The sequence below is a fragment of the Parus major genome, chromosome 1 (genome assembly GCF_001522545.3).
Source record: "Parus major isolate Abel chromosome 1, Parus_major1.1, whole genome shotgun sequence".
NCBI lineage: Eukaryota > Metazoa > Chordata > Aves > Passeriformes > Paridae > Parus > Parus major.
In genome coordinates this window covers 68,129,653-68,154,099 of record NC_031768.1, presented here as the reverse complement: position 1 = coordinate 68,154,099, position 24,447 = coordinate 68,129,653, and the positions used below count along the sequence as shown (strand labels likewise).

Below are 24,447 nucleotides of genomic sequence, written 5' to 3'. Positions count from 1 at the left end.
CTTTCCCCACAACATAAGGTTTAATTTTTTTTCTAATTTCAGTTACAAAAAAAAGAAAGTGTCAGGTGTATGAAGTCCCTGCCAAATTATCATAATCCAACTCAGCTGGTTACCTGCAGGTGAGATTTAAAGTCTGCCCAGCTTGAACAACATGCTGTATGCCATTTATACTCAGCTCAGGAACTTTTAGTTTTGATCCTGAACTAGATCCTAGAAAAAAAAAGAAAAAAACAAAATATTAGCAAAGATAAATAATTCTGCTTCCTGTACACTCACATTAATGCTGTTATACTGGAAAGGAAAAGAAAAGAAAACTGTGCCTCTCTCACCACACATACTCTCTTCCTTTAAGCAAAGTCCTGTTGCCCTGACTCAGGACTCAAATAACCTTTCAGCAGCATTACTCAGGAAAGAAAATGGAATTGAAAGCTATCAGTCAATGACTTTGCTCTCAAATTTTTCACTGAACATACCATGAAGAAACTTTGAGGACCTCATGGCTCCACATCTAACCAAGGAAGTGTGCCCCCAAGCACCACTGGCTGCATTTCCTCAGGAAACACAGCCGTGGCAGCCCCTTCAATGGGAAGGGTAAAAGTCAGCCACTCCCATGGCAAGAGCCATGTACTGACTTCTAAGATACCGAAATCCCACTCAAACAACTTGCTGCAAAGCTGGAACTGATGTGGAAGGAGTGAAAGGGCGTTAAGGATCTTCCCTTCCTGACTGAATGTCGCATCACTGTTACCTATGGTCCCTGCCAGCTGCGAGCTTCCTGTCAATGAAGTAGTGTCAAAAGGTAGAGCTTCACAGTAAGTTTTGAGAACAAGATCAAGATAACTTCCAAACCAGGTTTGCTGCCTATTTGATAAAGCAAGTATGCTGCTGTGGCCAGACCATTCTGGCATGGGTGAAACCCTCGGTGTCAGTATAGCACAAGGTGGCTCAGGACACTTGAAAACATCCAGGTGGGCTTTGCAAAGGCCAAAATTATCCTTACCCTATAATAAGTTATGGCCACAAAAGCTTTCATGGCAAGCTGACAGAAGAGCATGCCTTAGGGAAGAAGCAGTTCTTGATCCATCCCATTGCCTTTGCACTGACAGCAAAATGTTCCAAAAGCTGGGAACATAATGTAAAAATATTTCAAAACAGTTAAAAGTTGAAAACCAGTTGTAGTCTAATCGGGACACAAGCGTAATTTGTAAAGATTTCAGTGCTGAGAGAGAGCAACAGTGACTACCCCAAACCACTTTACTCCAAGAGGAGATATTACTTTGTCAACATATGTAAAAAAAATCTCAGAGTCAAGGGTAATGCAGATTTTTCTTCTAGAACTCAGTCAAGTACAGTTTTAGCTTAGCTATTTTAAGTCCTTCCAAGAGGTCCCTGCCACAGCCAAGTAGGAACAGCTGTATGCACCAAACATAGTAGAAATACATAAACCTTACTTGGGGCTACATATCACCCATCAGAAACACCTCCCTCTTTTGTTGACTAGAGAAGGAACTTTTGGACACCAGTTCTTGCTGAGCTTGCTGACTAAAATTTGGATGCGTAAACACATCAAAGTCAATGGCTGCTCCAAATTCAGGAGCTTTCTTTTCAGCCATGTACATCTTATTTAGATGTGGCTCCAGTAGTTTTCCAATACATTCTATCATCTGTGCCAATTCAAAACAAGATTTAAAGGCTGCACTTGAACATAGATGTAAACAAAATTGTGGCTCACTTGCACAAGCTGCCAGCAAGGGCATAATAACTTTTAAGAATAAAGAGGTCTTCTGGACTGCACCAGAATAACACCATAGATTTGAATGGGAGACTGTACATAAACACAGACTTCCCCTGAGATTTGTCTAGGCAATCATATTTCTAACTACAAATTAATATATTCTGCCAGCTGGTAAGAGAGGAGAAAAATGGTGCAGCAAATCTTTGAAAAAGTAATTGTTATGTGCTATGCATTGCAAGCATACATTTTTCACACCTGCTTTAGGGATCTCAACCCTGAAGGGCTCGTTCCCGCAGAGCACACTCTGTGCTTTTATGGGATAGTCTGCCATAGATGCTCACAGTCCATGAGTCTTCTCATTCACCATTCTGAAACTATGTCTCTGAGGCTAATTACTGAGAAATTGAGATAAGATGTTACAACAGCCTAGGCAGCTTCTTGGAGAGCAATCCAGGCACTCTTGTTGAGAGGGTTTGTCAACATCCTCCAGCTAAACAATCTGATGGCTCTGTGAAACTCCCACATTCCCTCATTTCATTTGCATTCCTCTTGTCATCCCAGAATTGAAGGGTCAGATGCTCTCCCAAGAAAGCAGAGTTTATATCCAGCTTTATGAATCTTGGTTTTCACTTTGGGGGAAACTTGACCTCAAGCTTCCCTGAACTGCTCCTTATTTGAGGCTATGGAAAAGCTGAAAATATGCAATAGTGTTTACAAGCAGTTCAGTATGTACGAAGAAATCAGTGATGGTCTGCCAGAGGAAACCATCAGGATCAAAGCACAGCTGCTAGAACTGCAACACTCAACCTAGTTGCTAGAGAGCAACATGTAGGTTGCTTCCTGTGTAAAACTGGTGGGAAAGTGGAAAAATCCATGTGAGTGTCAGGTGTTGACAACAAGACAGGAGAGCAAATCTGCAGTGCCTGGTCATGCCTGCGGTGCTGAGCGCTTGGCTTTGCTCAGCACTGGCACTGCACCATGCCCAGGAGCAAAGCCAGTCCTGCAGCAGCACCATGCCCACGTCTGACCCATGCTGAGACCAGGAGACCAGCCCTGGGAATGTGTGTGGGCTGCTGCTGTTTTCAAAGTCTGCCAAAGGTGACTAGCAAGAAACCATCATAAATGTTACAAGGCTTTTCCTCTTCATAACTTCATAATGATATAAACAAAGATGCAAAAACCTTAATATCTATCTTAAATGAAGCACGCAAAAGAAGGCAGTCTGGAAGCCTGTATGTCAGATCTGCTTCTGAGTTATTAAAATCAAAGAGAAAACGTAACAAAACCACCTACATTTTCACCCCATCTTGTAGGCAAGAAAGAAACCCAAATGTACTGGACACATACTCAAGGTTTTGCCCTTTTACACATTTTACATATATCTAAAAGACAGCACAGTATTTATTAATACTGTGTGTGGGATATTAAGGAGTGCTTACTGCTTGTCTAAATCTGCTCCCATTGACAAAAGCCAGCATCTCATCATTGATTTCAACTATATTTTAAGAACTTAACTCCAGTAGTTAATCATACTAACATTCAAGACCTAATGTCAATGTATTTGGGAAGAGATACAAGCCTGGTTATATATTCATTTATTTAGTTTTTCACTGGCAAAAAGCTGAGGTATTACTTCAAGCCAATGTTGTTGTTTTTACAAGTATGGGAGACAATGCTTTTACCAGCAAGATGCTATGTCTTGAAGAAAAATAGCTTTATTTGACATCCTATCTATTCATGGGTCATTAGCTTCCTTACGTTTTTAAATGCTTCAAAACTAATGCAGAGTACAAATGCAATAGAGTTTGACGTGTTTACCAGGAAAGAAAAAGGCAGGAGAATAGCAGGGAAATTCCTAGTGTCAATATTTAGAAGCAGATTATGCCTTCTATGTACCTTCTGTGGGCATTTTACTTGACACTGTCTTTTCTGAAGGGTCATGGCTCAACAGGACACATTCACTTATCATTGTGCCTGTCACTAAGCGACCATCAGCAGCCTACCCTCACACTGACCTACATTGAGGGGTGCAACTTCTTTTCATGTGACAACAAGAGAACTAATTAATCCTGATAACTGAGGAATCTCCTCCCATAGGGAAAGGGGTGATTTTTTCAGACGCGTTTTATTTGTTATGGAAGGCTTATTAGATACATGTGAAAGTCAGTCGATGGGGTTGCTTAATTAATGAGCAAACATTAATTTAGATTGAAAAAGCTAGCCATTCTTAGTAAAGTAAGAGGAGGATAAAGATTTTTTTTTTTAATGAAAGCAGAGAGAAATCTGTTATTTGCAAGGGGGAAATTAAAGAAAGTTTTTTCAATTAACTTCTGCCCCTCAAAAAAAGCTGATCCTCTTCCCAATTAAGTAAATAAAAATTTGAACTGTCTGATAACCAAAAAACTCTCTGATCACAAGTTGTGAAAAAAGATAAAATAAATGAACATGCATACATTTTTTCAATATGATATGTGTCCAGTCCTACAGACAAATGAGTAACCATACACACATGATGAACCTTCCACTGATTTCTGCTAAATCTTGGTTTCTCTTAAAAATGATAGATTTTCTGAACTCAAAAATGGGAGCATGGCCTGGGTTATTATTCCCATTCCAATTTTCCTAGTTTTTACCTTTAAATTTCTTTTCATACAGAGAGAATTTCTGCTACCTTTGACTAAAGAAAGGAAATCAAAAGCTAGCTTTAATACTTAGTTTAAAAAAATTACAATAATAGAAGTTATTGTAAATTTCCTTGAAGTTAATGGGTTTGATGACTTTCTAACATATTTCCCATATTTTGTGGCTGTGACTGTCTTCCAGCCACTCCTGTCATCCTCAACATGTTGACTAATCTTTTTTTCACCTGCACAATGAGAGGTTAAGGAGAATGATCAGTTTATCTTTGCGACTTCAGTGTGTACAAAGAATCTGACCTTCTGGGTTTAAAGTGCCATCTGTGGGCAATAAAGTTATCAATCATGAAGTAATTGTTTCAGTCACTGTTGGATTTTCACGTGTTTTACCCCTCATGAAACATAACTGAGCCTTTGAGGGTTTTACCGTCAAACAATTTCCTCCCCATCCAAACATTCAGCAAAAATGTACTTTGTAGAGGACACTCCTGCACTGGAAGGAGAGAGCAGGTTATTTCATAGCAGGGTCTCCACCTCTCTGTGCTGCTTAGAACATTGGTCATTCAGTTCAGATGCAGTCCAGGAATTTACTCTTGCGTATGAGCACTTCCCTATGAGTCATTCCACTGAAGGGAACAGGAATACCCACATGTGTACAACTAATAAGCAATTGCAGAATCCAGACAAAGTGTAAAGGGACACAGTAGTACCCAGAGAGTCAAACTTCAGTGCATTTCCATTGAAAATGAGCTGACTCTGACCTGCAGCAGCACCTTAACCAGAACACAGTTAGGTAACTTCAAACGGAGTATATGGCTTTACTCCATTTCATAAGAAAACCTGGGATATCAGTAGGGTTTTTTTATTTCAGAACTATTCTTGACAAGTTGTTGTATTACCATCTCTTTAAAAGGTTCTTTCATCCATTCTGTAAGTAAATATATTTCTTTTTGGTCAAGCAGTTGTACCTATCCATCACAATTGCAATTACATCGTTACACCAATTCACTCTATTAAAGAAGAAACGGGTATATATAGAGAAAAAAACCTCATGGTCAACTCTTAAGAGACACTTAAAGTTTCAATTTACATCTGACCATATGAAGAAGTCCTGACCAACAGGTCCTTTTAGTTTAATCAACACTGCGATTCTCTTCAGCATTAATACTTGCTTTTATAAAGACAGGAGAAATTTTAGGGAAAGTTGTCTCAAAACTTGCATGGTCAATTGAAAAGATTTTTTGTTTTCCTGTTCTTTGTGTAACTCTCTGGCCTGGTCCTGCTGCAGGACTAGAGGGAGAAGGGAGCACCCTGGATAATAAAGGTTTCTACTTCTGTGAGTGCTGGTGACTAGGAAGAACTGCTGCTGGAAGGAGACACTCTTCTATCCCCATGGCATCAATAGCCCCCATCTCATCTGTTACCTGGGCTTCTGATGCTCATGTACAAGCAAAGAAGGCAGCACAGCCTGGTTCCTGCTCCCAGGGGTAAAAGCATGTTCTCCATTGCCTGTATTTAGAAACAGTCTCCAGAAAAGACCTACAGTGCCAAACCATGAGCCACTCTGAGACTCAAAGTGGTATCTCCAGGTCTTTCAGATCCCATCTAAGTCCCCATTCTAAAGGAAACCTCACAGTCATTTAATTTCACAGCGCTTCTCTGAAGTAAATCCAGACTTCACACCTGAACCCTGCAGAAGAGAGAGTAGGGCAGCTTAACTGTGAGGGAGTAAGGAGGTGTGACTTTGTCCCAGTGGTGCAGATGAGCAAACTCATGATCTGAAGCAGCAAAATGTAACCACTACTTCTACCAAAGCAGAACTTTGCAGGTCAATTAAGAGCCATGGGGATTTACAAGTGTTAACAGATACAGGTCCCTGGACTCAGAGGTATTTTTGCACTTGTTTCCTGTTGTTTCCTGTGCAAAGAGAGGCACCATGTGTGCTGGTACATAGCTGGCAGACAGAAACACCCTCAGGGTAGAAGCAACAGCTCAAGTTGTATCACCCCTTAACAGGGCCATCACTTGCAGATATCTCTGTGGTGACTGAAACTTTCTTCTCTTTTGCATTTAAGACCAAGAAAACAATTGGATGTTATTTACTTACTAAGTACACATAGAGGCACAAAAATTATCAATTCACTGGTTCATCCCTTTCAGGTCCAAAAGAGGCAATCCATTCATCTAGTCTGGTATTTTGCAACACATGCCAAGTGATTTCTGGATCAAATGCTTAAGTTTGATCAATCTCAATTATAATTAAAGAATATAAAGTACCATTTTGATGTAAAAGCCAGCCAAATAAAAAAGGGGTAGGATAGTGGATGGCAAAGCTGGGCTGTGCTATGATACACACCATAGTAGAGCCTGAACAGCATAAGGCTGGTGACAGTAAATTAAATAAGTTCTGGGCAGACTAAAAGCCTTGACCATGACTCCATGCTGTGGAACTAAAATCAGTCAGTAGGGAAAATGGATGTGCAACCTAAAACAGGTCTTCGCAAGCATAGAAAGGTATTTGAACAAGAGTGTTGCTTCCTTTTTAGTTCTAGATCAGAGCAAGTTATAATTTATTTACTCTCTGTATGTATTTGCTGTTCTTAGATAAGTATACACATACTCATATAAATGTTATAGAGCCAAAGCAAAGCACCCAGTTGCTAAAAATAATGCAGTAGTTCTAATAATACTTCGTTAACTCTTCTGAGCTGTACACGCTGTCATGCCAATATGGCCAATAGCTGCAAATGTAAACAAATACGTATTTCCCCAATAACTACCAAACATCTTGCCAGTATTTGCCCTAGCTAAGTCAGGCAGGTTGTATAGAACAATGTGGTAAAGCCTTTCTAATAAAGAGCAGGGAGGGATTGCTAATTTAAAGGTTTAGGTGTAGAAATTAAACAAACTGAAACCTCAGTCAGTTACTTGATATAAATCTCATTCCAATTACTACCAATTGAAGTTGTTGACATTTCCCATCATACCTGGGCAACCAAGGCCAAGCAGTTCCATGTTCTGTGCCCCACAAGACCTAGCTGAAGACACTTGCTTCACCAGCTCATCAGAAGTTTGTGCCTTGTTTGCCCTAAACTCACCAGGTAATTTCCATGCATGAGCACAGGCACTTTATATAATGCCAATGAAAAGTAAATTGAAATATTTAACAGCCATAGATCTGAGAGATAAACAGTCTTGGTTTCCTGTTGTATCCATCAAGTTTTAATATCTCTAGAAATACAAAAAAACATCTTGGCCAATATCTAGCCTGATGAAGGTGCTCATTTCATGAGCTATACAAGGAGGACATATTTATAGAGAAGAAATAAACCATAAGCCATAACCACAAAATTTTTCTTTCTCATTGAGCATATGGAATTGAAAATAGATATCCAAATGCACAGTCTGACACCTCACTTGAGGTGAACCCTTGTGGGACCACTTTGGTAAACCACACCCAGAAGGCAAAATACGCACATATATGTGATGTGCATTGAGAAAAGAAGATGTATCTTTTTGTATTTATCAGATACAGTTCTATCTGCCTTAGTCTGGTCTTCAGTCCAGGTAGGTGAATGCCCAGCTTAAAAACAAAACAAAACAGCTGAGGCTGGTAATACCAGAGCTAGACTATAGCAACACTCACAGCCACATTCATCACAAATCCATGTGGTTTCCATACCCCTCCACCTTGATGTGCCTGTCCTGGCCCCTGCATGGAGATCTCGCTCAGACCACTCAGATGAGAAGTGGTTGTGACTCCGTCATCCACCCCGCCAAAGGGATGCCATGCGATCAGCCAGTGGCACTCACCCAGAAGTGTCATTTTGTGCCTCCACACATGATTCAACCTGTGCTGTTTACACAGTGAGGAGAGCCCCAACCAGACTATGTCTGTGGGTCATCAGATCTACCTACTGACATGTGTCAGCAACCATGGTGCCTCCGCTCTAATCCCACTGTGACAGATCCTAGCACATTACCATCAGTTCAGTATTTTTCAGAAAAGTTTATCCCATTAGTAAGTGAGTAGAAAAGTATTGATATGGTATAAACAGGAAGCAAGTACGCTAAAATTGACACTAAAACAATTTCTAATTCCTAGGAATTTAGAGTAATGGTGTACATTTTCTTGGCCAAACTAAATTCCTTTACCAGTTTGATACTTAAAATTTGTAACAGATTACCTGTCAGGACAAACAAAGCAATATAGTAGAACTGAATTGGAAGACTTTCATAAAGACAGACAAACTGCCAACCTGCCAGGAATCTACCTGCTCAGCCAGCACCACCCACTCATCTGGGGCAGTAGTAATCACTAAGCTGTAAGCACAGAAACAAATTAGGAGCTATGTAAAAGAAAATGTGAAGCAAAGTTGAAGGAGTTATACTTTGCTGAAGGCTACTGGTTATTAATTCCAAAGCTCCATTGTTACAGCTGAACTGTCCTGTAGTGCTCCAAGACAAAATGAAAAGAAAGGAACCACTTTCCATCCACCCCACTTAAACCCATAAAGCAGAGCTGTAAGTAAAGTCCCCAGGTTCAAAACAAGAGAAGGTGAATAATGCAGCACTTCACTTTAAAATAGAGAGGTGAGAAGAACTGTCTGCAGAAAGGAGCCTTGCAATGGCTTAGGAGCAAAACCCACTTTGCTGTCAAATGACATCTAAAGCACCAAGTCTGAGGAGGTAGATGCACATGCAGAAATCTTCTGGCAAGATTGCCTATGGCTCAATTACACTGGGAAACGATTATCATTAATACTTATAAAATAGATTAGGATGATTGTCAATTGCAGCACTGCATGAGACAAAGAATGGTGCCCTAAACACTTTCATCACAACAGAACAAGAAAGTTCTCTGAATTATACAGTTTAATGTGATTTATTTCCACTATGTAATATCCACTTACATAAATAACTAAATTTTAGTTTCCTTGACCCTCAATCTCATGGTTTCTTATGAAATAATATTGGATTTTAGATCACAGTAGGAAAAAAAAAAAGTTCCCTCTTGAGAATTTTATCAAATAACTGCTTCTTGTAAGGCTTCTTCAACCTTTCTTGAAGATCAGATGCTGGACACCACTAAAGACATGACATGAAGCTAAAAAAGCCCTTGTCTGATCCAGGATGGCAACACTCACGCTTCTGTTAACATTAGTCTATGGTGATCCTGATGAGAGGTTTTTCCATAGAGGAATGACAATGGGAACAAAAGGGGTGAATTCCTTCACTCTGTGTCAAGGAAGAATCCCACAGGAAGGACGCTTAAGTGAGCTATGTGAAATTGTGAAATTCCATTCATGAAATGCCCTCACACTCATCCCTTCTCGCTCCCCACGCACTAAGCAGGGGGTCTGTTCCCAGAGCACAGGCTTCCTGAGAGAACATCTGAGGAGCAGAGACATCTGCTCACAGGTCCCTGGCTCCCAAGGGCCACTGTGCCCTGCCTGCTTCGCCCGCTTCCAGGCATGGAGTGGAAATAATGGCACCGCATTGCCACAGCATCTTCAACCCACTGAAGTCCTCGAAAGAGCTGCCTTGTAGCCCCCTGCCTATCCTTCAGCTGCTCCAACACCAAAGAGAACCTTGTTCCAAGGCCATAGCTCCAAAAGAAGGAATACAACTTAAAAAGAAGCTGTATTGCTCAAGTGCTTAGTGCCACAGACCAGTGACTGCTGGGAAAGCAGCCCCACCACCCAGAAAAGTCATGCCAAAAGAAATTGGTGTCAAGAACATCACACTGATTTATGCTCTAAGTATGCTACAGGTGTGACTTGACATTGTGGATATGGATTTCAGTAACGAAAAATCAACTGTGATTTGAGGGGAAGACAACAGAGAAAAATCAGCTCACCACAAACATGAACCCTTTTCTTCAACATTAACACAAGAAAAACCAAAGTCCAAGAAAGATGATTAATGACTCTATTAACTATTGCACAAACATCTATAATGGTCTTGAATACACTGATGCACCACAAGATAAATCATCCTCCTCTTCATCATTAGTCTGGCACATCTGCACTCACTGTGCCACACCAAAAACACCCCAAAATGCAAACATGACTTAATGCAGAAGAAACAGTCATCCACATTCCCTGTCCAAATTTCTCCATACCTCTCAATGGCTCAAGACATAAGTTTCAGACAAAAGTACCTCTGAAATCTCTGGTTTCAACTCTCTTTGCCATCACAGTTGGTTTCTCAATCTGTTAGCACTTTGCTTAGTTCCATCACAAATTCATTCTGCTGGTCACAAAGGCATGATATTATGCCATGCCTGGCCTTGGAGAGAGCACTGATGACTGCATTTTCACTTTTCCAACTCCTGCTTGCCTCATAGTTCTTTATTTTAAGCATCAGGATTTATGCAATACTGATCTCCAGCTGCAGGGGAATGAAACCGAACTTCTGCATCTCAGTAAGTGGAAACTGGGAGTCTTCCTGATGATCACTGGACCAGTTTTAGGATAAGCAGTTCCCCATGATGGAGCAAGATGTCAGACTATTCCCAGCTTAGGATGCTTGGGAAAGGTTACTTCTCAGTTGCAAGAATATGTGCAGTAAGGATGCATCACAAGGACAGAGAGAAGAGCCTGGTTCTGTCTGTGGGTAGAATTCATGCTCAAATATATACAGAAATGTTTTTCTACATTCTCACTAATATTGGTAGATTGGAAAAAAGAGACTACTGGGGGCAGGGATGAGATCTAAAGATGAAGCATGCTGTTTTAGGGAGTGGTTTGCTTCTTGAAGTTCTCACGCCAACAGGAGAGACTTTCCTCCAAGAAAAGGGGTGACTGTGACTTGGCATTTCATGCAAAACCTGCTCTTGCAGCAGTCTTGATTTCCATTCCCTCTGGGCCTGCAGCAGGAAGTCCCAAACCCTGACTCTGGGGGATTCAAAGGAACAAATTTGCTACTGAAGTCCCACCACAGCCACTCTGGACACAGACTTTTGAAACACCAAACCTTAACCCTCATCTGCTGAATTTCTTCTTTTCCCAATCTCAGCTGGACATGAAAACTAGCAAGCTGATAAACAGTGTGCTGGAAGTTTCCAAACCACTTTAAAGTGTAAGGACTTATCAACGGTCCTGCAAATCTGGACAATTTCCTTTTGTCCTATACACCCACACAGTGTAACAGGCAACTGGTTTCAGTCTTGAAAGCATCTGACAAAAAATAGACATCTTGTTTGTTATTGTTTGTTATTATTTGGATGTAAAAAAAACCCAAAACCCAACTCCACCAGAAAACCTCTCAATTCTCCTCAAAGACAAATTTCTAGGGTTCTAAACATTTTGGGTGTTTCTGGATATGAAGATCTTTACTACAGCACAGGGCAAGACTTGATTTCATCCAACACAAACTATAAATCTAGAAGATGCTAGCCCAGCCCAGAGGAGCTGCTCCTGACTTACATCAGTTGCTCCAGACTTACACCAGCTGTAAGAGAATGAAATCTAGCTTTGTGTGGAGTGCATGGGAAAAACACCTGTCTGGAAAAAAACATCAGTCAGCTGTGTAAGTGATTTTCTTTAGCTGTGTCAGAAAGTTTGATGCTTTAACCCCCATACACACATTTGTTTTTAAATCTCTGCTATATAGCAGTGCCTAAGTCTTCTCATTTATGTGAATACAGTTTGGAATTTTTTAGGGAGCCCTGTTTCTATGAAGGTCAAGAAGAAGTGGGAAAGCCAGTTTTTCTCAGCTTTGTTAATAACTCCAGCCCTAATCCCAAACTGGACCATTCTGTCTGTGTCATCGCTTCAGCAAGTATTCAAATCAAATTGAAACTTTAACATATGACTTTCAGTCTGAACAGCACTTTCAGAGAAGTCAGGTTAGTTATTGCAAGAAATTAACCTCAGCAATGATTAAATTTAACCTGGAATTTCTTCCTTCATTTTTTCCAGCTAGCCATGAAATTAAAAAATCCACTGGGGATTTTGATGATCTAGTTCCAACTGAAATAACTGAGATCTTACAGTGCTGTTCACAGGTAAAACTATACTAGAACCTATTTACCTTCTAGTTGTAAATTGTGAGGTACCACTTCTGTGTGGAAAGCCAGAAATACAGATGGAAATACAGCTAAACCATCAGTTTATGTTTCTGGAAACCTGGTTCATAAGCCTTAATCCAGGCTTCAGAGTTTGATGTTTTCAAGGTTTAAACACAGTACTTCATAATCCCAAATGCTAGTGATTAGAATTATAGGAATACAAAGTTGAGGACTGGCAGATTGAACTCAATCTCATAATTGAACAACAACCTCTCAATTGAACAGCTACCACATATTCATGTTGACCATTATGAGTACAGTCATTAGCAAGCATATACAATACAGTTTGTGAAATAAATAATTATAAGATATAAAGAAAACATATGTGAGTATTATGCAAAACCTAGAAAAAAGCGTTGTTCTTTCCCAAGTTAACGAAAATATACATGTGCACAGGAGAGCTGAAGTGCCCAACTTCATCTCACATGTCAAATTAATTTAATCTTCTTAATCTCATTTTTCAAATGGGGACTCTCAAGGCTTGTAGGTTGCTTGTTGCTTTGGGGAATTTTAAATTATTAAGTAGACTTATATGAGCTGAAAGACCTCCTTCTGTCTCCTCCTTGTGGAGGTCTTTCTAGGTTCTTTCTGAACCACTGACTATTTCCAAGAATCTCCTCTAGAAACTGTCAGTAAATGGAAGCTCAGCAGGCACCTGAAGAGACTGAATTACCAGAGGGGACCAGTGACAAATTGAATTTCATCAAGAGCACTGGAAACTGAGAAGTCCTGGGCAGCCTGAGTAAGAAATGTAGGTAAAGAATCATTGAAGGAGGGTGAAATTGGAAAAGCACAGAGAGATGTACAGTACAAAACATCCAATCACTCCAACAAAAACTTTCAAACTCTCCATGCAAACACAACTATGGAGAGTTCTGACAATGGCCCAGGGGAAGCATGATCAACCTATTTGAGATGTCCAAACAAAGCTGAGCAAGAATGCTTTCCTAGAAGCCAAAAAAAAAAGGCAAGAAAGACAATCAGTCTGAAAACATTTAAATTCTGATTTGAGCACAATATCTTGTACATGAGGAGGATGGGAATTTCCAGCAAAATGGTTTTAAGGGCACTCAGCCAAACTAGAGAAGCAGCTTTCCAATGCCTACAGTACCTGAGCCAACCATGGGGATGTTTGTCCCCAGCACCCAGGTTGTCCCCTAAGCGAACCAAGCTTTTCCCACTGGGATTGGTCGAGGGTGCACATGAACAGGAAGGTGAACCAGGGTCTTTCTCACAGCCCCTGGCTCACAGAGTCCACCCTCTCCCTGGGCAGTGGGCTTGCCATGATCTACACAATGGAAAACCTTTCCGACAGGAAAGAGGAAGCCAGTCCCCCAGCGGAGCTGGTCACTGCAGGAGCCCATGTAGGAGCAGGACGCCGAAGTTCAAACTCAAGCTGTGAAGGAAGCCTGGCAAGGATCTGAATCCACATTTCCTGTATCTAGGGTGGGTGTCCCATGCCTGTGCCTATTTCATAGGGCATAAGAACCTCCTAGGCAGAGACAAATAATGTGGGGAAATTAGCACTTTCCTGGGGAAAAGAAAGAGGAAAAAAAAAAAAAAAGGAGAAGAATACCTATGTATCTGTATCAAAGCTGATGAATCAGCACTTCCCGAGCAGGAAAACGTCTCGTCGGAGCGGCCCCGCCAGCTCTCATCCCGGGCAGCCTCAGGCAGCGGGACCGCTCGCTTGGGCTCAGCGGCGCGGAGCTGAGCGAGCCCCCGGCCACCCTCTGTCCCGCGAGGAGCTCGGCTTTTCGCTTCCCCACCTGGGGTTTGCTCTCGGTCCTAGCCGGCCGCCGGTCCCTTTCTGCCGGGCGCCGTCCCCGCGGGAGTGGCGGTGCGCGCTGCCCCGGGGCGGGACACGGGAGCCCGTGCGCGGACAGACTGCGGGACCGCCGGTCCGCCCCTCTCCGCGGGGCATCCCCGCAGGTCTGCGGCCCTGCCGAGCCATGAGTCCCCGCGGGACCGGCCTTTGCCCGGCCACCAAGCAGCCCTGCTCTCAGGTGACCAGCCACGCAACGCTGGGACGCACTGCCCACCCATCGCGGCTCTCCGGCCCACGGGGACTGTCTCTTAGCTCAAAGTAAAATAAAACTCAGTTAAGAACATCAACTCTGCAACGATCCATCCCCATCATTGCGGGATGCAGGCACCGGAGAGCAGCTTCATCCCACTCTCCAGTAAGACCCGGCGGGAGCGCCACCGGCGTTCCGCCGACCTGCTCGGGCAGGAGGCAGTAGGACCTCGATTTTTGCCAAGGAAAGGTACACCTTTGCCGCTTCATGGGCAGAGCTGGGACACTTGAAAACCAAGTGCGGAGGAAAGAAGCGTACCCTGCAGCCAAGGCGTGCTCTCTTTCCGTGATGCACCCTTTCGGACAACTCCCGATGATGTACGGCGGTCCCCTGTACCCGGGAGAGGCTCTCCTCTACGCCACCACTGCTTTGCTTGGAGGAGGAGAGGCACCTCTGCTCCGTACAGCCGGACCCTCCGGGGAGCTGCTCCCGGGGCACGCTGATGGGGATCCGGAGCATAACGACCGCTCGGGATGTGGCCTTTCTTCGCTCCCTGGAAAGCAGGGATCACTTCCCCTACCCTGCCCAGAGGAGAGGGGCCACGGGGAGGCAGGTGCCCTCCGGCTCCAGCCGACAAGCGGGGTGCTGCGGGACCGGTCAGGGGCGCGGGAGGCGCAGCAGACGAGGTACATCCCTGGGGCCCCGTCGCGGAGAGCTCGGCGCGGCACGGGGTCTGACTGGGACAGCGCGTACCGGCGGTCCCTTACCTGCGAGCAGGAGGGCGGCTCCCAGCAGCACGGTCCCTGAGAGCAGCTGGCGGGGCATGGTCTTGCCTGCGGGAACGCAGGGCTTTCTCCCTGCCGACGGCGGCGAGGCAGGGGCAGAGGCGCCGGCTGGGCTCCGACGGGCTATCCTCGGTCCCGGGCGCTTCCCGAGGTGGCGGAGATAATGGCAAAGCGAGGCGCGGAATCCGCATCCAGCAGCCCCCGAGTCCTGCCCACCCGCCCGCCCCGACCCGACCTGCGGAAACGGAGAATCCGCCGCGGGCCGCCCTGCCAGCTTCACCTCCCGCGGGCATCAGATACCCGCCAGCCCCAGCCTCGCTGATTTATAACTTCTCCACCCCTCGCTGCGCACCCCTCCACCCCCCCCCGCCCACATCCTCCGCCGGGAGCACGCCCTCCCCGGGACGCGTCCCCAGCCCGCCCGCCCGCCCGCCCGTCGGCGGGCACGGTGTCACTGCCCCGCGGGTCTCCCGCTGCCGGCCGCCCCCGGTCCCCAGGGAACCCGGCCGTGCCGTCCCGCCGGAGCCCGGCCCTGGGCTGCTTCCAGCCGCCGCCGCCGCAGCGCTGCCGGGCCGGGCAGCGGGACTCGTCGCTCCAACGCCGCCCTGGGAAGGGCGTGCAGCGGATTTGAGAATCCTGGACCAAATGCTGAGCGATGGGGTCCCCGTCCCGGTCCCCTCGCCGGCTCCGCAGGAAAACCTCGACAGCTCCGCGTCCCGTCACCAGCTGCTGAGCCGGGTGCCAGGTCGGGCCGGGACCATTTACAGCCGTTCCCCGGCTGACGGGAGAGATGCCCGGAGCGCCCAAAAGCGCTGCCCGTGCCCCAGGGGCCCGGGCCTCCGCTCCCCGTCTTCCCTGGGGAGAGGGAGCAGCGGGGCAGACCGCCTGGCCCAGACCAGAGCGGGTCCCTAGCGAGCAGCACAGAGAGCGCTCAGAGCAGGGAAGCCAGGAAGGGGCAGCACTGGCTAAGGATGCTTAGAGAGTCTGCCCTGCCAGCTCTCCTACTGGCCTTACTGACTCTGTGACATCCAGGGCAGGGCTGGAAATATATTTCTCCCCCCCATACACATACCTCATATTTCCCACACGTTTTATTTTATGAAAGATCGGCCCATGACAGCAAAACTCAAGCCCTGTGTTCCCATTTTTCCCCATGTAGCCAGAGAAAGCCTGTTGCATGAGTCAGGTCTTCAGTTTGACCCAATGTGGCCTTTCCTATATTTTTATGCTATGAAATTAGTCACAAGTCTGCATGGGGCAGGTAAGTGTGATCATCCCCCTCTTAGAGAGAAGGAAACGGAGGCGCACAGAGGTTAGGCAGCTAGTCCAAGGTCATAGGAAGCTGGTGACAGGAGACACAAATAGAACTCAGACCTCCCATGTCCCACCAGACCATCCTGTGCAAGAAAAAAAAAAAAAAAGAAGTTGATGTTGTTTTTAACTTGAGTACTGTTTAGCTTTAAAGTTTAAAGTCTGTGAGAATATTTCCTGCACGCGTCTGTTTGACTCCTATTCATAAATTACACCCTAAGCTACAAATTTAAGTCTGCATTTTCCAATCTTCCTGCCCCCAGCTGAGACCTTGAAAATAAAATAGCTATGGATACCTTCCCCCTCAGCTGCTCACACCATGGGGGGAAGAACCCAGGGGTTTCTTTCCCGAAGAGGATGACTCACACGAAGTCACCTCCTCCACTGGAGAGGATAGCAGCTGGGAAAACAGTCAGCCAGGGAGAGCAGACCAACAAGGATGGGGACACTGAGCATCCTGACAGCTTAGACCCCCGAGGAGCAAGGGCCCCCAATGGAAAGACCTCAGGGAACAGTTTGTGCCTGCCTTTGGCCAACCCAGTGCTGAGTACGTGCTGAGCCTGAGATGATGCAAACCCAATCACAAGCTCAGCAGCCATGCCACAGCAGTCTCTCCCCATCCTCTTCACACCTCCTACATCACAGCTGCATTCAGTCGTGGCCCTCCAAAGACCACATTTCTTTGGCAAGTCACAGCTTCTTCCTTCTCCAACAGATGTCATCAGCTCCTGATCCACTCAAGTAGCTGAGGAGCAGGGAGGCCAGACCTGAAGATCTGCTCCTAATCTGCTTTCACTCTTTAAGGTTAAGGTCATGAAATGTGAAGACTGTAGAATGGAATGATCCTAGCAGTGAGATATGGGGAAGAAAGAAGAAACAGATATTCCCATAAAGCAGAAGGAAGGTACAGTAGGAACCTTGTGCCTGGAACTGGACAATCTAAACACCTAAACTGGAACATCTGGAGAGATAGACAATGCACATGTGAAGGGGAGAGCTGTGTGGAATATACTTGACTTTGTGTTTGGGTTTGTTTTGTGCACTACTACCATGCAATTCACAACACCCAGTAGGATGCAAACTACCTTTGAAGAGTAGTTTAGGTCATGTGCCTGGACAAACACTAAAGAGATTGCTACAGATCTGTCCCAGGCAAAAGTCTATCCTGCAGGCAATATGATCTCTTCATACCAGAATCCTAGGCCTTGGTTTGATCCTAAGTAGTGGGTGGCATATCTGAGGCCAAATTTATCATTGGAATTCAACCATTACTTAGTGAGGCAAACAGCTCTGGTACTAGCACATCTTACAGCAGAGCTGTGGAGAATAGGGTGAGTTTCTAGAGGCGGGGGAAACCCAGGAGAGGCCCACATGGAACTGACAGCTTGCACAAGAGAGGCTGACTCAGCATGGGACAGAGCCAGGAGCCCCCTGGGGAGCATGAATCTGGAGACATCCCACTCAACTGGAAGCTGGCTAATGTCCTTGGCTTCAAGGAGGGTAAGAAGGATGACCCTGATCACTACAGGTTCTGCTGGAGAGCAGTGCCACGGAAATGTCAGTGGCAAGTTGAATGTATGACCGCAGTGTGACTCATATTAGTGACTTGTATCAGTGAGTCCTGGCAACCAGGACGTCAAACATGTGCCTGGGAGGCACAGCATGGCCAGCCAACCTGGGGAGGGGATTGTCCCACTCTGCTCTGCACTGATGGGCCTCACCTCAAGTGCTGTGGGCAGTTTTGGGTGACACAATGTAAGAAGGACATCAAGCTATTACAGTATGTCCAGAGGAATGGGATCAAGATTGTGAATGTACTCAAGAGCAAGACTAAGGAGGAGGAGCTCAAGTGACTTGTTTGTACAGCCTAGAGAAAAGGAGAATGAGGGGAGACTTCATACTGGTCTATAGCTTCCTTACAAGGTGAAGAGGAGGGGCAGGAGCTTTTATCTTCCTTCTGGTGACCAGTGATAGGCCCCATGGGATCGTCACAGAGCTGTGTTGGCAGGTTTAGGTTGCTTATTAGGAAAAGGTTCTTCACTCAGAGTGTGACAGGGCACTGAAACAACTTCCCCACCGCACCAAGCCTGCCAGAGTTCAAGAAGTGCTTGAACAATGCTCTCAGGCGCATGGTGTGATTCTGGGGTATCCTGTGCAGGGCCAGGATTTGGACTTGATGATTCTTGTGGGTCCCTTCCAACTCAGAATATTCTATGATTTTATGTTTCTATGAATAATGGATACACAACAGTTGTTATGTTCCCTTCAGCTCTGAAATGTGGGAATTTTCATTTTTCTAGCATTTGTTAAAAATACTATTACCAAATACTAGGAAGGAAATCAGCCAAATTTAGCAGCTGAGAGTAAGCCCTCTGAAACATATCAGGCAAACATTTTGCAAGACTGATCATCTGCTCAATCTCCAGCACTACAGAAGCTGAAAAAGAGAGAGGAGAAACAGCCTTCACAGTAGACAACATTTGTTTTCAGTGTTCACTTGCAGCCCAGCAGTACCATATATTGTTGCATTTTACTCTGCTCTGCAGGAAGATCAGAGTATGGCTTTTGCTTGAACAACCAACACATCTGACACTAATGTCATCAAGCTGTCAGGCAGAAAAAGCACCAACTCTCCCATTTGCATCCCTTGCCCATTCCTGGCCAGTAAAGCTCATTGGAATAACAGAGAAAATTAGCAATAGGAAATCTGATTGAGAAGGTGGGTAATCAAGGCTCTCAGATCTTAGGTCCACGTTGAGCAGCAGACTAGCATGACAAAGGAACAGAGACATCACCCTGAGCATATTGCACTTTTCATAGCTGAGTGCTCAGCCAGCCCATTGCCTCTTGTCTGCTTTCTGTCTCTTGCATGTCTGGCTTCAGGAGTTAGATGGAGTGGCAACTCCCTCATGGATATGACTTAGTCAAGCCACTGGAACTCATTCTGAGGTTGTGGTTTCTACTCCCCAGTGGTAACAGGACACTTTGAACATCCTTGGTTAAGGCTTTAGCCAAGTCTTCTGGGAAGAATTGCTTGGACAGTTCCTGTGGACCTGGCAAAAATAAAGAGCCTGGAAAATCTCATTTACACCAGAAGTTGATACCCTCCCAATGTGACCTGGCTCTTTCTAGTCATGGCAACAATTCCTTATTTGCACCGGTGCTCAGAATAGTTCCTTGTGTCACTGGTTCCAATGTTCAGAGCATTATATAAAAGGTCACCACCAGCACCTGCAACAGCAGGTGCCTGCCCTCAGAAGACTGCATGGGTCAGAGTTACAGCTGAGGAACCTCATGATGTGTGTTTTACTCCCAGCAGAGAGGTAGACACCTCACAGGAACAGACTAGACTGTCTCTGAGATGTTTTCCAAGCTCTTGTCCTTGGGTGAGAGGGAAAGATGTCAAAGCAGAGCAGACTGGATCTCTCTCTGCAGATCTTCTGCAGAATCTGCATCTGCCAACTTAATTTGACTGGATGCTTCCAGGACTGAAAATTTAATCAAAGCAATATTTCAGCTGATCACCTGAAAACATTAAAATTTTTGCAGAACCAGTGTGAAGGGTTCCAACACTCCCTGTGTCCCATACTCCACCCCCATAGCCCCTTGTCACTTCCACTGGCAGAGCTGTTTCTGAGGCTCAATTTAAAGCAGTTTGGTGAAACAACCCAGGATGTAACTTGCTTACTTTCTTTGGAGAGTCACTTATAACCCAGATCATTCTACAGGTATGCAAGCATATCCATTCAATGGGAGATACAGTGACTGTGAGGACTAGAAGAGTATTATAAGTTTCTGTATTGATCTAGCCACTGGGGAGACTGTAACCTGGAGCAAGAAGTGGGGTGAGATGGGCTGGCTTACCTAAGACCTTCCTCTGACTCTTTTCCTCTCTCTTTTCAATTTCAATCACCATTACTTGGACATCCTCTGGCAGGAACAGAGTTCAAGAAGCACTCTATCAAGGAAATCTCATTTACCATCATCATTATCCTTAGTTTTCTCAAGGACTGTGGGAAGAAGAAGCTGAGACATATGTACTACACCTGTATTACGGTGTTTACCCAGACAGCTACTTATGCCTGCTCCCTGGGCACATGCATAGGTAAATGTGCGCAGAAACATAAATTACAGCTGTAGTGGTGCTTTCCCTCAGAAAGGCTGAGCTTTACCTTATGTTGTGTAGACTCTTAATTCTGTATCTGGTCAGTGTCTGTGGCAAAGACAACCAAAAGCTGCAGCAAAGAATTAGTTCTTGGAGGAGAACATCACTGCACTGCTGTCCATCATTCACTGAAAGGTATGATATCTCAGAGCAGAAATTGTGTCACATCTTCATACAAATTTCCCAGCTGCATCACAGTTAGGTTCATTTCTTAGGGCAGGCAAAGCAGGCAGCTGTCTAACCATGACAAGAAACTAGAGGCAATGGGAGCACATAATTTGATGCTGCTCATTTTTCATTGCAGTTAATTAACTGGCATGAGCAATTAATTAGGTTACCCGGTATTTTATTGGGAAGTTTGGAATACTTGGGCCTGGAGAGTATCCCCCTTACAGGATTTGCGGAGGCTGGAGCTCAGCTGGTTCAGTACAAGGTCACTGCTTTCACTGACAGTAGATGTGGAGCAAGTCAGAGGAGAGAGTCTGCCCATCCTATTCATTGGGAGCTGCTTTGAAACTGAGGTCAAACCGCTGATCTCTGCTTATGCTGCACCACAGCTCACACAGGTACATCTGTGTCCAGCCTTGTACCACCACTGTGGCCCTACTGGGCAATAACCAGACATGCTCTGACCCTGATCACTGTCTCTGGGCCTGATCCTGACCCAAACTTGCCATTCTGGCTACCTGCTGGTGTATCAGCTGCTGTTACCTGCCTGTTTAGTGCCCTTTGGCTCATTTGAGAATCAGTTGGCCCTCTGGTCCCTGGCACATCCAACATGATTTTGTTGGTCTTGTGTTGGTGATTTTGTCTCCTCTCCTGGTCAGGAGCACACAGCAGAAAGCCAGTGATATCAACACCCTACTAATAGCAAAATCTACTACAATGCACATTTTCTTACAAAATACTACACAATTGGTTTTATACATGCATTCAGCAGTATTTTACTGAACAGGAAAAAAAAAAGAGTGGAACAAGATTTTTTTTGTCCCTGGAAAACACAAGTACAATAGAAGAATGCTAGTAAGCACTTCCACTGTAAGCTGGACTCCACTCACATGCACTCACACCTGCATCAATATGGGAATGACCTACTTTCAGCATAGCAGGGTTAGTGTGGTGGTGATGTAGTGCTCTTGGTTTCATCTCCCAGGCATCTGAAGTTTAGTTCTCAACCATTTCTTCTTCTCTTTATCCAAGCGGATATATAAGTGCCTTTCCTGGAGCCATAAGTGCATGAATGTACCAGGAAAAGTGTTTAGAAAGAGTCAAGACCACATGAGAGGATCGACAGCATATTCTCCCTGGGGCACTGGGCCAAGGTCACTGCCTTTCAGTGGGAAAGACAACCAGAAGGTCAGCAAAAGAACCACAAAACCAAACCAAAACATGTCAAAAAGGGAAAACTACCCAAGAAAATATTGGGCTATGAAAAGAAAGCCAAACTTACAACGAAGAGCTCTTTTCCTCTCACCACCCCAAGCACTAACCCCCAGAGGTTTAGTGTTTCCCTCACCATAACACAAACCAGGCCTCCGTGCTGGGAGCCCACGCAGCTGCTGCTCCAGAGAAGCTGGTGACTCAGTGATGTGCACAAACGCCTATGCCCTGATGGTTTTGGAACAAATCAGATACAAAATGTGAACAAAAGCAAACAGTTATCTGGCCACAGAAATTGTGTTCACAGGAGTGTCTTGGGAGCTGTACTGGGAAATGTGGGATACATACAGCACTGTCAAGGTCCTGCAAGGCCAGAGTAATGCATATGGTTACACCACATGTGCCCCAAATAGCAGGACCAGTGTACACCATGCTCCACAGTGCTGGTTCACTTACACAAACACAAGGAAAGGCATTTCAGGAGACAGGGTTCAGGACAGAAGTTTGGAGCTCTGGGTCCAGGGCTAAACAGGGATAAATCAGTGGCAAGTCTGCTGGACAGGTGGAAAGAAAGAAGACCCAACAAAATATTTGCCTGGAACCTCATGTAGCTATCTCTAGGTGCAACATTTGTCCAAAGCCATGTCAGAGATATCTCCAGCTCCATCTGCAAGTAGCAAGGATGACATTGTACAGAGGAACTAAGGAGAGCTCCACTGGTCCAGTGCAAGTAAAAGCTTCCTCCAGAAAGCCCTAAAATTGTCTTTTCTTTCATTCTCTAGTCATAACTGACATTTTCAAGACAACAGTTTTATGATAGCTCTTTTCCACAGAGCACTTCCTTGAAAATAAGCAAAAAATGAAAAGCATAAAAGTGTTAAAAAAAAAATTAAACTAGCTGACAGGAATAGTTAAAAGGTTGTTTCACTTCTAGTTCTGCCAGATACTCATGGTGATGCAGGCAGTCGTTACTTCAGTGATGCAACACTGTCATTTCCATGCTATGAAAGTAGTTTCTTTGCTTCCTTGGGTGTAGGAAATCCTTAACTGGCAGATCAGCATGAATGGGGGATGCCCACTTACTCAACTCAGGCCTCAGAGCTGCCCAGCTGGTGCTTAGAAATCTCATCTGGAAATGCTCTCTTGTCATCAGATACAGCACAAAGAATCCATTACAGGTCTAGGAGGGAGAATGATCTGTGCACAAACTAACCTCACAAGCACGAGGACCTGCAGATAATGTTTGTGTGTGTCTTTACCTTGCAAAGATAGCAAGTCATCCCCTGAAGCTAAGGTTTAAGCAGTTGTTGGCAAAGAAGGCAGATAGAGCAGACCAGAAGATTTTGGTGATGGGAGTTCTCTTGAGAACGTAAGAGTTTGCACTGACTTTTCCTCTGCCCAACAGTGGGCAGAGGGAAGATGGAGAAGCCAGACTTAGGTTGCAGTCACAGAATCCAAACTTTCCTTTGCCTGAACACCACAAGGCAGTGAAGACCAGAACATCATTTGAGGAACAATTTTGGAATGCATATTATATTTTACATAAACACACACAGACACACACACAGTCTTTTTTAAGTCAAATTGTTTATGAAGTCAAAATGTCTGTACAGGGCTACGTATTTTTTAATCCTACAATCTTTCCTGGGAAGAACTGGATTAGAAAGACATTCAAATGTTCTATTAACAAGTGTGTGGCTTTCCTGGGACAGCTATTGTGTAGGGGCTAACATCCTTAGAAGGAACTGGTTGAAACCCATTTTGTGGAATCGGACTTTACAGGTACCGTGAGCTGTCAAGGGGCAGAGCTGTCCGTTTATGTTTTTCTTTAACTCTCACAACTGGAAACAGAGCCTTTTTTCTCGGTGTTTTATTTCGTTTGGTAGTTTTTTTTTCCCCTTAAGGAGATAAGCGGGCTGAGTTGTCACTCACAGAAGGAGAGAACTGTGCGTCGCCGCACCACCGTGAGCCCAAGGCAGCCGCAGGGTCGGGCAGCGGGAGCGGCGGCGGGCGTGGGGCGGCGGCAGCGCCCGGGCACTCCCCGGTGCTGCGGGCGGAGCGGGGGCGGCGGGCCGGGCCGGGCCGGGCTCGGGTCTCCCCCTGCGCCGGGGAGGATGCGGAGAAGAGGCTGCTGCCGCTTCCCTTCCCGAGAGCCTGAGAGCTGAATTTCCCGGGGTGTGTACGGTCAGCAATAAAAAGAGAAACGCGCGGTCCAAGTTAATTTTCCACCCCCGAAAGGAAATGCTGCTTCCTGTATTATGCAAGGCTGGTGCCAACAACACTGACACAGGAGTCTATTGTCCTTTTCACAAAGCCGTGGTGGGGAAGGGCGCCTGAGAAAAT

General features: G+C 45.2%; 1 protein-coding gene across 1 annotated transcript in view; it reads right to left on the bottom strand.

Annotated features, from left to right (window-relative positions):
• Positions 1 to 15,579, bottom strand: part of FLT1 (fms related receptor tyrosine kinase 1) — a 109,272-nt gene extending 93,693 nt beyond the window's left edge. The window contains exons 1-2 of the mRNA XM_015623010.3: positions 15,231 to 15,579; positions 114 to 210 (exon numbers count right to left, since the gene is read on the bottom strand). Coding sequence (XP_015478496.1) covers positions 114 to 210; positions 15,231 to 15,288 — 155 coding nt within the window. The 5' untranslated portion in view covers positions 15,289 to 15,579. The remainder of the gene's footprint in view (positions 1 to 113; positions 211 to 15,230) is intronic.
• Positions 15,580 to 24,447: the final 8,868 nt, after the last annotated feature.